The 17,945-nt window shown below is 37.4% G+C and overlaps 4 protein-coding genes across 4 annotated transcripts in view; 1 reads left to right on the forward strand and 3 right to left on the reverse strand.

Moving 5' to 3' along the window:
- Window positions 1-17,945, forward strand: part of LOC141344410 (protein APCDD1-like) — a 122,599-nt gene that overhangs the window by 3,243 nt on the left and 101,411 nt on the right. The gene's annotated exons all lie outside the window — the stretch shown is intronic.
- LOC141344827 (uncharacterized) lies at window positions 328-1,962 on the reverse strand. Its single transcript, XM_073849726.1, has one exon. The coding sequence runs from the start codon at window positions 1,952-1,954 to the stop codon at window positions 551-553; it is 1,404 nt and encodes a 467-aa protein (XP_073705827.1). The 5' UTR covers window positions 1,955-1,962; the 3' UTR covers window positions 328-550.
- LOC141344927 (GTPase IMAP family member 7-like) lies at window positions 5,626-8,167 on the reverse strand. The gene is made up of 2 exons (XM_073849819.1): window positions 8,155-8,167; window positions 5,626-7,945 (listed from the first exon to the last, which is right to left on the reverse strand). The coding sequence occupies exons 1-2, from the start codon at window positions 8,165-8,167 to the stop codon at window positions 6,717-6,719; spliced, it is 1,242 nt and encodes a 413-aa protein (XP_073705920.1). The 3' UTR covers window positions 5,626-6,716.
- Window positions 9,778-11,543, reverse strand: LOC141343730 (GTPase IMAP family member 7-like). Its single transcript, XM_073848364.1, has 2 exons — window positions 11,531-11,543; window positions 9,778-11,090 (listed from the first exon to the last, which is right to left on the reverse strand). Exons 1-2 carry the CDS (start codon window positions 11,541-11,543, stop codon window positions 9,778-9,780), a joined length of 1,326 nt encoding a protein of 441 aa, XP_073704465.1.

Raw genomic sequence — 17,945 nt, forward strand, 5'->3', positions numbered from 1 at the left:
AAAAACACGTTTTACCCGAGAACTACTAGTCTCAGAAACTACAAGTCGACGTCACTTCCCTGGTTTGAAAAAAGCACGTAAAAGTCCTCCTACTACATCTGTGTGCATGTCAACTTGTAGGAGGACTTTTACGTGCTTTTTTCAAACCAGGGAAGTGACGTCGACGTGTCGCCATTTGTAGTTTTTGAGACTAGTAGGGATCGGCTAAAACGTGTTTTTAAAACACTCATGGTGGACTTACAAATGTTCTGATGCAGCGTTTTGTGAGTACAAAACCTATTTACACTACTGTACAAGTTTGGTAAGGTTACTTGCACGTTTAGTGGTGCAATTTACGAGATACATCACATGTACCATTCACTCCTGTAACAAGCAATTCGAAAAACTCTAATATCTCCATAAATGTTCGACTAAGGTAAAAAAAAACTTCGGATGGGGTATTTAGATGGGCTTCGGAGTGCATAGCAATGAACCATCCCTTTAAGACCCTAAAGAAGCATTTGAACTTGTGGAAAATAGGCATCCGATGACCTCTTTAATAATGAGCGGATCACTGTATGGAGCAATGGGTCAGCACCGCGGCTTTGGCGACTCCAGCGGCCACCCAAATGAACCCCCCTCCTTCCACAGCTAAGAATTTGGACAAAATCCCCGCCGCCAACCCGGTTTCCATCGCTGGAGCCGCAGGTATCAGAAACGCTAAGAGAGCGGGTGCAAACGTCGCCCCAATCCCCAACATAAACATAGAGAGCATAGTCACAATTTTAATATATTCTGGAGACAGTAGACTCTTCGGTTCTCCTTCGCTCAGTTTCCTCTGCTCCTCTTCTTCCATCCAGATGTCCAGATCGTTGCGTTCTCTCTCTTCTCGTTCCTTTCTCTCCCTCTCCTCCTCCATCCGTCTTTCCTCCAGTCGTCCCATGTTCTCCAGCTCCATCTGTAGAGACGTCGTGAAGCGTTTCAGCCTTTCCGGAATGGGTTCCTCGTTCTTATCTTCCTTCATTATATCTGCTTGAATCTGATCAATCCTGCGTTGTATGCGCTTCCTTCTCCGTTCAGTTTCCTGCCTCTCTTCGTTCATGTCAGAGAGAAACGCACGCCAACGAACGTCAGAAACTTTCCTCACCTCTTCCTTTATTTTCCTCGTTCTTTCAGCTGTTTCAGCTTGGATTCTTTTTTCTACTATCATCTGGGCTTTTTGCATTGCCTCCGTAACTTCGTTAGCGAAAGGACGGTTCTCATTTAAGTTCAGCAGCTCGTTTACTTTCTGCAGGAGTCGACGCACCTGATCTCGGTTTGTAGGGTTTGTGTTGTCAAAGGCCACAAAACGCCTTTCAAATTTCTCCACCAGGTCTTGAACTTTTTGATTTTGTTGCGAAATGAACCTCTCAATGGATTCTCCTCTGAGTCTGTCGGCGTGTGAGAAGATCAGGATGGTGTGATGTCTGATGTCCTCGTTAAACATCTCCAGAATCGTTTGTACGGTGCGTTGCTGCTCCTCCGTAAACCGCTCTATGGGTACAACTAATAGAAATGCATGAGGACCAGGAGAACACAAGGCCAGGCAGTGTATAGCTTCTTGCTTGAGTAGTTCTTCTGTTAAGTCGGTGTCAAAAACGCCAGGTGTGTCTACAAGAACGAGCTTTCGTCCTTCCACCGTTCCGCATGCTCTCTTGCACTCCTTAGTGACTGAACCCATGCTCAGTTCAGCATCAAAATAATTTTCTCCCAGGATGGTGTTTCCCGTTGCGCTTTTCCCCGCACCGGTTTTTCCCAGCAGAACCAGTCTCAGCTCATTCGGAGCTGGATATATTGCTAAAGGATCGCTGTCAGATAAACATGGTGACCTTATGCTGAAAGGACTTTGAGGTTGAGAGGGTGAACAAACATTGTGGGTAGGTCTGGTTCCCTCAATTGAGTTCCTGTTGGACCACTGTCTGCGGTGACTTTGCATGTGCGGCATCTTTGCTTCTGAGGAAAAAGTGTTTGTTGTGAGAAAAAAAATGACACTGTTGATCATTTACTACAGTTATTTTCCACAATTGTTGATTTTAGCTTTCTCTGTCTTTCCAGAACACACCACTAAAGACGCATATTCCTGGGATTCTGTAATATTTCAGTTCGCCAGAGTTTCTAAAGTGGTGGTTCACTAAAATTAATAGTTCAAAGCTTTTCACAATACTTTGAGATTTCATTTACCTTTATTTAACCAGGAAACAAACTCTTTTCCAGGAGTGTCCTGACCAAGGTAGGTAACCAATTTTACATGTAACAACAAGATTACAACAGTACAAAGACTGCAAATAACACATTAAAAACAATCACACACAATTTGATTTCTCTCTAAATTGCATAATAAAGACTTAAAATAGTTATATGACACTAGGTTTCATATAGGTTTCATATAACAATTTTAATTTGATTTCTGTCTAAATTTCATAATAAAGACTTAAAATAGTTATAGGACACCAGGTTTCATATAGGTTTCATATAACAATTTTAATTTGATTTCTCTCTAAATTACATAATAAAGACTTAAAATAGTTATATGACACTAGGTTTTGTAACTTTATTTCCCTTTGGAGAAGATCCAGTCTGAAGTGGCGGCATATGTAAAAACACTTTTACCAAGTTCAAGATGATAACTGATGCATGTTCATTATAATTCATAAAAAAATTATTGCAGCATTTTTATATTTTTTAGCTAAACTAATGTCTTCTATCTCTTAAACCAAGCATTTTGTCATGTCCCTGAGGTTTGTACTTAGAAAATTATTAACAAAATGTGCCAGTGTCTGTGATTTTTGGCAATAGTGTAAGCATTTATTTGTGCTCCTTTCTTGGAAAGAATATTTTTCTAAAAAACTGCTAGATATTTTATTAAAAATTCAACCCCGTCACCCTAACCATTTTACGCCCGTAATAATTTAGACTCTGTTCCTATGTGACATTATTTACCAGAAATCACATCATTCAGGGCTCTTTAATAGTGCTGCAGAAAATGGTTAGTAGCATCATACTATATATTCATATTTTTAGGCATATCATGGAGGATACTGTCAAGCTTAACAACTCAACCCCATCACATAAGATGGAAAATTATTATTTAACATTTTATTTTAATCCATAAGTATATACAATACTTACATACTTGTATTATTCCTAACTACATAAGCAGCAGTGGCCATTTCGAGTGAACAATGTGTTACAGACTTGAACCCCGTCACACCTGGTCACATTAATATTTTTGGAAAAATATAAGGAAAGACAATTAAGAATGAAAGTATTTCTTGCTGATTACTATCTGACATGTTAAAGACTAAAACAATACAATTCTGGTTTTAGTTAAACTTCTTCATTTAAAATATTTTTTGACAAAAAAAAAAAAAAAAGTTACATTTGTTATCATTAAAGTGTTACCAGAGATGAGCAGAAGGTGGATTTTAGTTTTCTAACAAGTTCTGTGTAAAATCCTTTTTAAACTCAAAGCTTTAAACTTTCAAATCTCCTTTTGTCTGTTACATTGTTTAGAAAAACGTGTCTCAATCTGAAGAAAAATACCTTATAACTAAATAAATGATACTTCAATGATTAAATACACATAATAGACATATTACAGTACCTTGGTTGGACATGTCGTGTAGTTTGGTATCAAACAGCTCTCTGTGTTTGTGTTTCGTTTGTAATGATGTTTGACTGTTATTCCGAGAGGTGGGACTTCGACAGAAACGAAACTGGACACAAGCCAAAACGATGATGCAGCAGATGAGACTGGTGCTTACTGGGTGTATGCAATGAGAAATAAATGCATTTATATTTATTTTACAGACATACAATATGTAAGATATGCACACAAAAGTTTATTTATTACTTTAATTACCTGTCTGTTTCTTTCGAGTCCACTTTGCATCCACTAGAGGGACACAGTGAGCCCTTTTCAGAAATGAACTGGCATCAGAAAAAATTCCATTCAATGCTGATTCATTACATATGGTAGCATGTGCAAAAACGCGTAGGCCTTTTATATGATTTTATTCTTTATCGTTTACAGCTTTACTGTAATTTAATGGCTGCAATAAAACTAGCCATTTAAAGACAAAACATATGAAGTAAAATCTTTATTGAATGATGATTGGTGAAAACGGCACAGTTTTCCAAAAATGATAAAACAGGTAATTATGTCAGGAAAACGTAGTAGCCTATCAAACCAAGAAAATAATAATTTTATTGCAGATCATAAAAACAACAATGAAACACAAAGCTTGAAGTGCAACTTCAAAGATTAGCTAAACAGAATTACCGTTTCTGGGGAAAGTGCTGGTGAGAGCCAATAAAACTGTAATTTAGATCTTAAAAACTGACATAAAACACCAAAATACTCCATCATTTAGTGCAGGGGTGCCCAATCCTGTTCCTAGAGATCCATCTACAACCTGCAGACTTCAGGTCAGGTGTGTTTGTTCAGGGATGGAGCTGAACTTTGCAGGATGGTTTCCAAGAACAGGATTTGGCATCCCTGATATAGTGTTATTTAGCCTCAGTTTAAAAACTTCAACCCCCATTTTCACAGACCGATCTTAAAATACATATATAGTATATCATTGACTTTGTTTTGGCTCGAGATGAACACCAGAGGTGTTTTTTAAATGTTTATCAAAATTAATAAACATCCTGGCTTGATCTAAGCTCTGTCTGTGAAACCATGCCCAAAAACCTTACATTTTAAGATTGTAGGTAACATTAATACTGCATTCTGAAGGTTTTCAGAATTTGACAAATATTTCTAAGTGAACTTAGAAATGGTTGCATTTAAATACACAGGGGTGCCGCTATGATTTCCGGTCTTTTTGAAGGATGAATCTAGTAAAAATACATAATAAAAAGTAAAAAATACATAGTTTCGCTTAATCGGTAATGTTTTACATTTTTAATTCCCTTAGATTAATTATAATTCTGGTCCTTGGTCAGTTCAAGATTCCTTGCGCCGGTACTGAATTGAAGAATCAGGGATGTGGAAAACCCTGTTATTATGACTAACTACAAGACAATCATGTCTTTATTTATAATGTGCATTGATGAATTACTCATAATAAAACATAAGGACAAGGATTGAAGTCTCTCCAATGATTCTTGACATGCTGTACTCCATTTAAACCTGTTTCAGACAACTAAAACATGCAGTTTTTATTTCTAAAAAAAACTAACCACTTGCTTTTCATTTTGTATAAAATCACATGGACTTTTAATTCAGTTCTGTTTTTATTTCTGCAATAAACACAAGCCATGCTTGCCTTTGAGATACAATTTTAGAAAACAATCATTTATAGTGCATTTTATAGTCGTTCAAAGTGCATTGTCTACACTTGCGCATTATATAGGCCTATGCATTTAAACACTTCATTGCCATGTATAAATAATATTTTCCTGGGTATGAGGCCAAAATTCATACATCACAAATAAGCTCAATTAATTTAGAAAAGTAGTTAAAAACTCTTAACCAAGAAACAAAGTTCCTTTTTAAAAACTTTTTTCATAATGTGGTCCTAATGATTACATTACACTGCACAATGAAGAAACTCCACACACGTTCAACTTTAGATGAACATTTTAATGATTATAGCGCCACTTTGTGGTCGAATCTCACTTAATTGTACACAGCCTTCCTTCATAACCTTTTTCCTTCAGATCAAATGATTGTGATGCTGCAATTCATCTCAGATCTGGTTGATTTGGTTCATGGCTTAATGGAGTAGTTCACTTTCAGAACAAAATTGTACAGATAATGTACTTACCCCTTTGTTGTCACGACGCTGAAGCAAGGGAACGAGGAGATAATACCAATAATATTTTTTTAACATAATCCAAAAGGAAACCAACAAGGAAGGGATGACATGTATAACCGCAGACACCAATCACAGGGAAACACAGGGCTTAAGTAATAGGGAGAAACGAGGATAATTAATGCAACACAGGTGGAGCTAATGGAACTAAATGAACACAGGAAAAGGAAGACCAAATATGGGCATGAGGAAACACAAGGGAAAACCAGGACAAGGAGCACAAAGGAAACACTGACATAACCCTGACACTTGTCATCCAAGATGTTCATGTCTTTCTTTCTTCAGTTGTAAAGAAATAGTGTTTTTTGAGGAAAACATTTCAGGATTTTTCTCCATATAATGGACTTCTATGGTGCCCCCGAGTTTGAACTTGCTGAGCTAGACAAGACAAGTGTTTGAGGTTAAAAAGAATATAAATTGTAATTTTTTTTTTTAGAAAATAACTGATCGTTTCGCTAGATAAGACCCTTCTTTCCTCGGCTTGGATCATTTAGAGTCCTTTGAAACTGCATTTTGTAAGTTCAAACTTGGGGGCCTCATAAAAGTCCATTATATGGAGAGAAATCCTGAAAAGTTGTCCTCAGAAAACACAATTTCTTTACAACTTAAGAAAGAAAGACATGAACATCTTGGATGACAAGGGGGTGAGTACATTATCTGTACATTTTTGTTCTGAAAGTGAACTACTCCTTTAATACTCTGAAGTCCATTAGGAGGAAATTAGAAAACACGTTAGACTTAAGACTGCTGATGAAGTCGGCAATGAAGCTTGATTGGTAATCTCATTTTGGTTGTTAATGATTAATGAAATCACTGAATACAGCAGTGCATCAGTGTCGTCAGCTTTACATATGCAACTTTTATTGCAACTGAAACTTAAGATGACCATAAGCTTAGCTGAGAATCCAATTTCAAGAGTTTAGAAAGGAGTGGAAGCGCTGAGAGTAGGAGAACAATTCCGACTATTAATCCCAGCAAAAAGAAGCCAAGCATTTCGGTATTGAAATCTGATTTGTTCTTTCCTGCTATATTCAGTCTTCTCTGCTCCTCTTCTTGGATCCAGATGTTCAAGTCCTTCTTTTCTTTAATTGTTCTCTCCATTCTCTCCCTCTCCTCCTTAATCCCTCTCTCCTTCAGCCTTCTCAAGTTCTCCTGCTCCTTCTGCAGAGACGCTGTGAACCGTCTCAGTCTTGCTGGAAGCGGTTGCACGTTCTGTTTTTCCTTCTTAATATCCGCCACAATCTGATCAATCCTGCCTTGAATGCGTTTCATTTTTTGTTCATATTCTTGCTTCTCTTCATTCATGGCAGCAGTGAACGCAGACCAGCGAACCTCAGACATTTTTCTGATCACCTTCTTGATTTTCCTATTTCTTTCAGCCATATCAGCTTCTTTTTTCTCTTGTATTACCCTTGTGGTATCCTGCACTACCTGTTGAACTTCAGCGGTGAAGGGACGGTAATCATTCACGAGCAGGAGCTCGTCCACTTTCTGCAGGAGTCGACACACCTGATTTCGGTTTGAAGGGTTTGTGTTGTCGAAGGCCATGAAACGCCTTTCAAATCTCTCCACAAATTCTTGAACCTTTCGATGTTGTCTCGAAACAAACTTTTCAATGGATTCTCCTCTGAGTCTGTCGGCGTGTGAGAAGATCAGGATGGTGTGATGAGTGATATCTTCATGAAACATCTCAAAAATCATTTCTATGGTGCGTTGCTGTTCTTCTGTATATCGTTCTATCGGAACGACGAGTAGAAATGCATGAGGACCAGGAGAACACAAGGCCAGGCAATGCTGTATTTCTTTAAGTGCTTGATCCGAGTCAATAAAATCAGGTGTGTCTACAAGATTGAGCTTTCGTCCTTCCACTGTTTCACATTTTTGCTTGCACTCTTTTGTGACTAAACTCATGCTAAGTTTCTCATCAAAGCATTTATTTCCCAGGATGCTGTTTCCTGTTGCGCTTTTCCCTGCACCTGTTTTTCCCAGCAGAACCAGATGCACTGCATTCGAAGATGGAGTGGGTGAACAAACAGTTTGCGCAGGTCTTTCATTACTCTCAGTACTCTCATCTGAGTTTCTGTTTGACTTTTGCCTCAGTGCACCTGAGAAAAAAAGTGAGCTTACAATCATTATTTGGTTCACTCGGTGTGAAAAGTACATAAAAGTACAGCATAATACAATACGTGTTCTTTATCAAGGCTTTTCCAAATAAACAAATTCTGAATTATTACTAAATACAGAAATAATGTAAAAATGTTTAAATTAATGTAGCCGTCTAATGAATAAATGATAGTATTAAATCTTGAATTACCTTTGCTGGACATATTTCCTAGTTGAGTTTCTCAATGTGTGTTTGTACTTTGTAACCTGCTTCCAGCCTTGTTGGACTATTTATGATGGGCAGGACTTATAGAAACGAAACTGATCACAAACTCAGATGTCGATGCATTAAACCAATAAATGAGATGCAATGATTGTAAAAAGTGAAAAATAAATAAATGCATTTGTATTTGTTCATAAACATATTTAATGTAAGACATGCACAAAAGGGATTATTTGTGAATTTAATAATGTGTTTTGTTTATCTACATCAAGGAGGGACACAGTGTCGTCACTGATTCATTGCATACAGGTTAAGGAGATACATTATAAAATTCTTCCTGTTCATCCTGTTCATTTCTGATGTTGAGTCTTGTTCGGTTTGTGGTTTTGTTAAGAAACAGCTGCCCAATTGTTTTTGGTTTGCAACCAACAAATTATGGATTGACTTAAGCAAAATTCTTCATTCATTAGCAAAATGGCTTAAATCTCCTTTACCCTTTATTTTATTTATTTATTTATTTTGCTGAAATTGATTCTGTTTCATCTTTTAGACTTTTAGACAAATAACAAATAGTGCCAAATTTTTGGTGCATTACACTCTTAAAAATAAAGTTGCTTCATGATGCCATAGAAGAACCTTTTTGTCTAAAAGAAGCTTAAACATCTGAAGAGCCTTTCTTTTTCACAAAAGGTTCTTTGTGGTTAAAGAAGGTTCTTCAGATTATAAAAAGGTAAGAAAGAGATGGTTCTTTAAAGAACTTTTCACTGAATGGTTCTTTGTGGAACCAAAGATGGTTCTCGCTGTGAAGAACCTTTTAAAGCAGCTTTATTTTTAAGAGTGTATGACAACTTTTCTAAAAAGATGTAATTTTATTTTTGTGCTTTTCTTTTTCTGTATGGATAATACCATAATTTGATATAGGAAAATCCATATTATTAGTTTTACGTCCTTATTTTTATGATCGGCCTTTGTTGGAATACATCCATGTCTCATTTTCCTGTTCTTGTATGTTTTTACAAGTTCTGCAATTTAAAAAAAAAGCAAAATATGCAGACATAATTTATGAACTTTTTTTATATTCTTCACAGTTTGTTACTGAGTTCTACAGACTATTATTTATGCTGTCTGCATACATTTGCTGCACTATATTTTTATGTTTGCAATATAAACAAAAACACAATGATTGTTGCTTACTATATAAAGTAAAATCTTTGGATGGAAGAATAAAGACGAAATGTCTGTTTGACAGAAAAGAAAAATGTAGTCATTTATGGACCAGTGTTTCTGATGAATGAGGGTTTGGGGAAAAACTGTTGGTACAACATCGTTTTTTTTATTGCATTTAAGCAGATCATAGAAACTCTGAAACACAAAGCTTGAAGTGATATAATAAAAATGAATAAATGATAAATTAGAAACATGTGAATAACAAAGCCAGTGGTTTTTTTTTTTAGTATTGAGATACTATTCTACTTTTTATTATTTTAAATGGCCTTTTATTTATATATATTTTTTATTTTAATTACATTTTAGTTAAAGTTTTTGTGATTTTTAGTAGGTTTCTTTTGGCCATTCCCCCAAAAAACCTTCCCTTTCTTGGAGCTCCAAATCCTAACAAGTTAACCAATGACACTGCTTACGATCTGACTGCTGAGAATATGCTATAATAAATCCTAAAATCAATCCTATTAAACCCCCCATTATTAAGAATAAAAACCTAATCATGTTTTTTTTATTGAAATATGATGGAAGTACAAATTTTGGCTTTTCTTCACTCAGTCTCCTCTGCACCTCTTCTTGAGCCCAGATTTCCAGGTTCTTCTTTTCTTTTTTTTCTCTTTCCTTTCTTTCCATCTCCTCTTCAGTCGCTCTTTTCTTTACTTTTCTCACATTCTCCAGCTCCTCGTGCAGGGATGCTCCGAACCGTCTCAGTCTTGCTGTAATCGGTTGCACATTCTGTTTTTCCTTCTCTATATCTTTCCGAATCTGATCAATCCTGCCTTGTATACATTTCTTTTTTCTCTCGATTTCTTGCCTCTCTTTATTCATGGATGCAGTGAAGGCACGCCAGTGAACATCAGACATTTTCCTGACCACCTTCTCTATCTCAGCTTTTCTTTTCTCTTCTGTTTCCCTCTGGGCTTCTTGCATTGCCTCTGTATCTTCGTTAGCGAAGTGACGGTTCTCTTTCCTGACCAGCAGCTGGTCCACTTTCTGCAGGAGTTGACGCACCTGATCTCGGTTTGTAGGGTTTGTGTTGTCGAAGGCCACGAAGCGGCTATCAAATCTTTCCACCAGGTCTTGAACTTTTCGATGTTGTTTCGAAACAAACTCTTCAATGGATTCTCCTCTGAGTCTGTCGGCGTGCGAGAAGATCAGGATGGTGTGATGGCTGATGTCCTCACGAAACATCTCCAGAATCAATTCTACGATGCTTTGCTGCTCCCCTGTATATCGTTCTATTGGTATAACAAGTAGAAATGCATGAGGACCAGGAGAACACAAGGCCAGGCAGTGTACTGCTTCCTGTCGCAGCTCTTCAATTGTTAAGCCTGTATCAGCAAACATAGGTGTGTCTACAAGAATAAGCTTTCGTCCTTCCACCGTTGCACATTCTCTCCTATACTCTTTAGTGACTGAACCCATGCTTAATTCAGCATCAAATCGATCTTCTCCAAGAATGATGTTTCCCGTTGCACTTTTCCCTGCACCCGTTTTTCCCAGCAGAACCAGTCGCAGTTCATTCAGAGCTGGATTTAATGCAGATAGTTCGCTGCCAGGTAAAGCTTGTCTACTCATGCTGGGAGGATTTTCAGTTTGAGAGGATGAACCAACATTCTGAACAGGTCTCTCATTGCTCTCGTTATTGTCATTCAAGTTCATGTTTGACCTTTGATTCTGAACATTATGTGTCCTCGATGGTCCTGAGAAAAGGAGAGATCCTACAATCATTATTTACACTCTTAAAAATAAAGGTGCTTTAAAAGGTTTTTCAAAGTGATGCCATAGAAGAACCATTTCAGGTTTCACAAAGAACCATTCAGCCAAAGGTTCTCTTTCTTACCTTTTACAAAAAAGTTTTTTTGTGGCAAAAGAAGGTTCTCCAGATTATAAAAAGGTAAGAAACAGATGTTAAAGGTTCATTATAAAACCATTTAGACAAAAAAGGTTCTTCTATGGCATTAAGAATGTAGTTCAGTTCTCTGTAAGATACAAACAATTATTGCGTAAAATTACCAATGAATAATGGCCTATGTGTTTACCGAGGCTATTTTTTCGAACAATCAAGTACTGATTTCTAAAAACAAAAATAATGCAAACTGCTAAAATAAGTCTGATGAATAAATAAATAAAGATTGCTTACCTTCGTTGGACATGCTCTAGTTGGGTTTCTCAGTGTGTGTGTTTCTAACCAGTTTCAAGTGTTGTTAGACTGGTTTGATAGGGGAAGGGCTTACAGGAAAACAGAAATTAAACTTGTTTATGCATTAGACCTATGTTTATTTCTATATTTAATGACCCTTTTTTCAGTCTAATAAATCCACTAGAGAGACACAGTGACCCTGTTTCAGAAATGACAGATTATTTGTGTACAGGTCTGATTATTTATTATATATTCCATCATATGTAGACTGTTACTTGGATTTTAACATGAACGTGCTTACAGTATTAAGTAACACCTTCATTAAATGGTTTAAAAAAGTATGAGAAATGTCTGTTCAAGAGAAAAAAAGGACAATGAAGTCATTTATGGACAAAAATCAATGTGATGAAGTTTGAGGAAACTGGAAATGCTTGGATGAAAAACAGGGCTGTCCAAAAAAGCATAAAACAGGTTAATATCTCTAATGATGTAGAACAAATTACAAAAGTATAATGTCAATCCAAGAAAAATGTTGGTACTACATCGTTTTTTTATTGCATTGAAGCAGATCATAGAAACAACTATCAAACACAAAGCTTGAAGTGCAATTTAAAAATGAAGGTTTATAAAATAAAAGTTTTTGCGGAAAGTGCTGGTGAAAGTCAGATCTTAAAACTGACACATAAAACAGCAAAGCCTTACAGTTACATAGGTGACATAAATACAGTAATCTTTAAGTGCGGTACCTCACAGTGAATTCAGTAACAGCTCCTCTTTTCAAAAGAATGTTCTAATATTTAACAAATAAATAACCCAATTTTCTTCATGACTGGACATAAAATAACTTTGGCAATCACTGCTGGTTTGTCTGATAGCAAAATGTTCCCTAAAACACTTGAATGTCCTTTGAATGTAAACATTGTCAAGAAATAATTGACGTCTATGAGTAGCATTCATGTCTGCAGCGAGCAGAGAATTGAGAGAAGTAAACAAAGAGCCAGAGACATCCTGTTTTGGCCAGGAATAAACAAACAGATCGAGGAAATGGTGGAGAGATACACCATATGCCTAGAGCGCCGAAAATCTAACCCAAGAGATCCTATGATCTCCCACCAGATTCCGGAGCGTCCATGGCAGGTCATCGCAACAGACCTGTTCACGTGGAACGGAGATGACTATTTGGTAGCTGTCGACTACTACAGCAGATTCTTCGAGTTGGAAAGACTTCGGTCAACCACATCAACAGCAGTGATCCGTAAGCTGAAGGCCATATTTGCCAGGCACGGCGTACCTGAAAAAATTATTTCAGATAATGGACCGCAGTACAGCTCGCATGACTTTAAAGACTGCAGTTCAGTGGGACTTAGTGCATGTGACATCCAGTCCTTACTATCCACAAAGTAATGGTCTCGCCGAAAAAACAGTGCAAACTGCAAAGACCATATTGAGCAAAGCACACGCTGAAAAGAAGGACCCATACCTTAGATTATTGTAACACAGGAATACCCGTTGACGGATTTAAGTCTCCCGCGCAGTTGCTGATGAGTCGGCGTCTCCGTTCCATTCTGCCTACATCGGGAAAGCAGTTGCAACCCCAGGTCGCTGATCAAAAGCTTGTGATTGCTAAAAGGAAGCAAAAACAAACTAAACAGAAACAGTACTACTGCGCAAAAAGAGTTACTTTCTCCCTGACCATCACCAGAGGTCAGCGTCACCGGAATACAAACATATACACACATGTCACTACATATCCCATGACCCTGTACCTGGCACTGATCACACGGCGATCACTTTCTGTTCCTGGACTATATAAACTTCTGGTTCTCACTCACACATTGCAAAGTCTTGTTTTGCCCCAGCTGACTTTTCTGTGCATTCTCTATTGCTATTGTGGATTACCCATGTATGACTCTGGACTGTTTCTCTCTCCTTGGATTCCTTGCCGCCTGCCCTTGGACTTTAATTGTTTGCCTTCCTGCAGAGTGGTTTGTGTTTGTAGCTCCCCCGAGCTTTGTTTTTCTGTTGGAATCTTACTGTCACTCTCTGTTGTTTAAATTGATAAAATATAGCTTAACTCCCATCAAATTTCTGATATTATCCACCAAACTAATCTGACTGATCTGATCATTCGCTTTTATAGGGTGACCATATTCTGAGAATCCAAAAAGAGGACACCCTCCCCAGGATGCACCCCCCCCCCTCCTTTATTTGCAACAGACACATACTGCCCTCCAAAGGCAAAGAGCAGTAACTACGCATTTGGTCAAAATTGAGGCTTAAAATGGACTTGATGAAAACTGTTTTGTCTTTTGGCAAAGTCTCCTGATCAATTTTGTCCCAAAGAAACGAGAGTGTTTCCGAGAAACAAGTGTGTCAACCTCTTTGACTAGCTGGCCTAAAAACTTTAAAGGCATTTTTCTTTGTTTCAGTGTTGGTGTAGTTACTGCACTTTGCCTTTGGAGGGCAGCATAGGTGCAGATGGTGCACAATGCTTCCCATTTATCACGACCACAAATGAACATCGGGTATTTTTTTTGCAATTCGTCTGTGAAACTACATCTGCATTTCAGCATGTTAGTGACACACAGCTCTTGCAGAGCAGCTCCTCGTTTGTTTTGTTTTGACAACTGGGTCTTTCACGTCATCAGACAGGTACCTCAGAATAATGCCGGTGGGCAGTGGCTGCATTTAAAGTGTTGAATTAATGACGGTCAGTGAAATGAGGTAAAAAACCCGGACATTTTATGATATTTTACAAAATCCCCCCAGACATAATTTTATAGCCAAAAAGGAGGACATGTCCGGGTAAAAGAGGACGTATGGTCACCCTAGCTTTTATTCTATAACCGCGAGTGCAGCGCGTTAGCATTCCGTTAGCCGGTTAGCTTGAAATTCGCATTCCATTGACGTTTTTATTTTGCATCTATTATCATTAGCATTCCGTTAGCTGTTAGCTTGCCATTCACGTTTCTATTTGTTCGCGTTTGTTCTACAACTGTTTTCTTTTTTCTCCTGCTTCGTTGTTTTTCCCCCTGATCTGTTTTTCAAGAGTTCATCAAACAACAGTGGTAAGTTGGAATCATTCTACAATCACAGTGAGCAATGGCTTCTTCTCCTGCTATTGTTGTTTGCACCACTTGCCACATGTATATCTTATCTATCTCTGTCGGCAGTGAGGGGTTTACATGTGATAAATGCAGGAAAATAGTTAGGCTGACAGAGAAGATTTCAGAACTAGAGTCACACATCCTAACTTTAACAGAGGATGGTAAGAATGTGAGGACCTTAGATACGGCTTTGGATGAGACTAGTTCAGGGAGCCCAGAACATTGTTCGGTTCCGGTAACAACGCCCATGCAGCAGGGCGACTGGGTAACTGTGAGACGGCATAGTCGCGGGGCAAAACACCGCTCTTCCGTTCTGATCAGAACATCAACGGAACATGGAAATAGAGACACCAGCCATCATAGTCCAATGTTACCGGGAGCCAGAGCGTCTGACATCTTGGCAAATTTAAAAGTGCTGGCTAATGCTAAGCGTACTTGTACTTGACTAACTAGGGCCCAGGTCAGGAAGCAGACAGACTGGCTAAATCGACACAGAAATCAGTTAATTCTCAGCACATAGAGACCCTTTCACCTATATATCACACTATAGAGACTGTGTTTGTTTCCCGAGCTAGAAAATACAAAAAACGTCCAAACCTAATTAAGAGTAACTATTTAATTGATGTTACAAATAAACAAATAAAAATGTATATAATACAGAAAAACAAGTGATGAAGTTTGGCTTATTGAATATCAGGTCCCTTTATACGAAAGCACTTTTTGTAAATTATGATCATTGATCATAACCTAGATGTGCCCTGTTTGACAGAAACTTGGCTAAAACCACATGATTACATTATTTTAAATGAGTCAACCCCCCAAGATTTCTGTTATAAACATGAGCCACATCTAAAAGGTAAAGGGGGAGGTGTTTCTAATATTTATAGCAATAGTTTCAGTGTTTCTCAGAGATTGGGCTTCAAGTATAATTTGTTAGAAGTAATGGTGCTTTATATAACATTATCCAGAGAAACAAGTGTTAATGATAAATCCCCTGTGACGTTTGTACTGGCTACTGTATACAGGCCACCAGGGCACCATAAAGACTTTATTAAAGAATTTGCTGAAGTTAGGGTTGGCTGCAGATAAAGTCTTAATAGTGGGTGATTTTAACATCCATGTTGATAGTGAAAAAGATGCATTAGGAACAGCATTTATAGACATTCTGAACTCTATTGGGGTTAGACAACATGTGTCAGGACCTACTCATTGTCAAAATCATACTCTAGATTTAACACTGTATCATGGAATTAATGGCGTTGAAATTTTACAGCAAAGCGATGATATCTCAGATCATTATCTAGTCTCGTGTATACTCCAGATAGCTAAAACTGTAAATTCAACTTCTTGCAACAAGCACGGTAGAACCATCACTTCTACTACAAAAGACTGCTTTGTAAGTAATCTTCCTGACTTGTCTGAATTCCTCAGCATATCCAATAGCTCAGAAAAACTTGATGGTGTAATAGAAACTATGGACTCTCTCTTTTCTAGCACTTTAGATATGGTTGCTCCTTTGCGCTTAAGAAAGATTAAGGAAAACAGTGCGACATCGTGGTATAATGAGCACACCTGCGCCCTAAAGAGAGCAGCCCGGAAAATGGAGCGCAGCTGGAAGAAAACAAAACTAGAGGTTTTTTGTACCACTTGGCGTGAATGTACCCTATCCTATATAGAAAAGCATTAAAAACTGCTAGATCACATTACTTTTAGTCTCTTTTAGAAGAAAACAAACATAGCCCTAGGTATTTATTCAATACAGTGGCTAAATTAACGAAAAATAAAGCACCAACAGGTGCTGACTTTTCCCAACAGCACAGCAGTAATGACTTTATGAACTACTTTACTACCAAGATCGATACTATCAGAGATAAAATTGTAACCATGCAGCCGCCCGTTACAGTATTGCATCAGACCTCCTGAGGAACAATTCCATTAATTCTCTTCAATAGGAGAGGAAATACTGTATAAACTTGTAAAATCATGTAAACCAACAACATGTGTGTTAGACCCTATTTCATCTAAGCTACTAAAATATGTGCTTCATAGATCAAGTCATAGATCCTCTTCGGAATATTATTAACACGTCATTGTCATTTAGATATGTCCCCAACACATTCAAGCGGGCTGTTATTAAGATTGTCATTAAAAATCCACTACTTGACCCCAACAAATTAATTAATTACAGACCAATTTCGAATCTCCATTTTCTGTCAAAGATACTAAAAAAGTTAGTATTCTCACAATTATGTTCCTTCTTACAGAAAAATGGTATCTGTGAGGATTTCTAGTCAGGATTTAGAACGAATCATAGCACTGAGACTGCCCTTATTAGAGTTACAAATGCATTTTTTTTTAATAGACTTGAAAATTATGTTAGCATTAATGGTTCAAATCGTTGTTATCCGGCCGGCATCAGTTCTTGGCAATAAATGAAGAGGTATCATATCGATCACAAGTGCAGTATGGAGTACCTCAAGGCTCAGTACTAGGGCCATTACTTTTTATGCTGATGATACTCGGCTCTATATTTCTTCGCGGCCCGGCGAGACATACCAGTTTGAAAAGCTAACAGAATGCATAGTTGATATAAAAACTGGATGACGAGTAATTTCTTACTGCTAAATTCTGAAAAAACAGAGGTGTTAATTATTGGACCTAAAACCTCTGCATGTAATAACCTAAAACACTGTCTAATACTCGATGACTGCTCTGTCAATTCTTTGTCATCAGTTAGGAACCTAGGTGTGCTATTCAATAGCAATATTTCCTTCGAAAGCCACATTTCTAGCATTTGCAAAACCGCATTTTTTCATCTCAAAAACATAATGAAATGACGACCTATGCTGTCAATGTCAAATGCAGAAACGTTAATTCTCTGGCAATTTGATAATACCTAGAATATCAAAATCAACTGCCGGCGACAGATCATTTTCTTATTTAGCACCTACACTCTGGAACAATCTACAGGTCCTTCTCAAAAAATTAGCATATTGTGATAAAGTTCATTATTTTCTGTAATGTACTGATAAACATTAGACTTTCATATATTTTAGATTCATTACACACATTTGAAAATAGTTCTAGCCTTTTATTGTTTTAATATTGATGATTTTGGCATACAGCTCATGAAAACCCAAAATTCCTATCTCAAAAAATTTGCACATTTCATCCGACCAATAAAAGAAAAGTGTTTTTAATACAAAAAAAAGTCAACCTTCAAATAATTATGTTCAGTTATGCACTCAATACTTGGTCGGGAATCCTTTTGCAGAAATGACTGCTTCAATGCGGCGTGGCATGGAGGC

Source organism: Garra rufa, chromosome 10, assembly GCF_049309525.1.
Source record: "Garra rufa chromosome 10, GarRuf1.0, whole genome shotgun sequence".
NCBI classification, from domain to species: domain Eukaryota; kingdom Metazoa; phylum Chordata; class Actinopteri; order Cypriniformes; family Cyprinidae; genus Garra; species Garra rufa.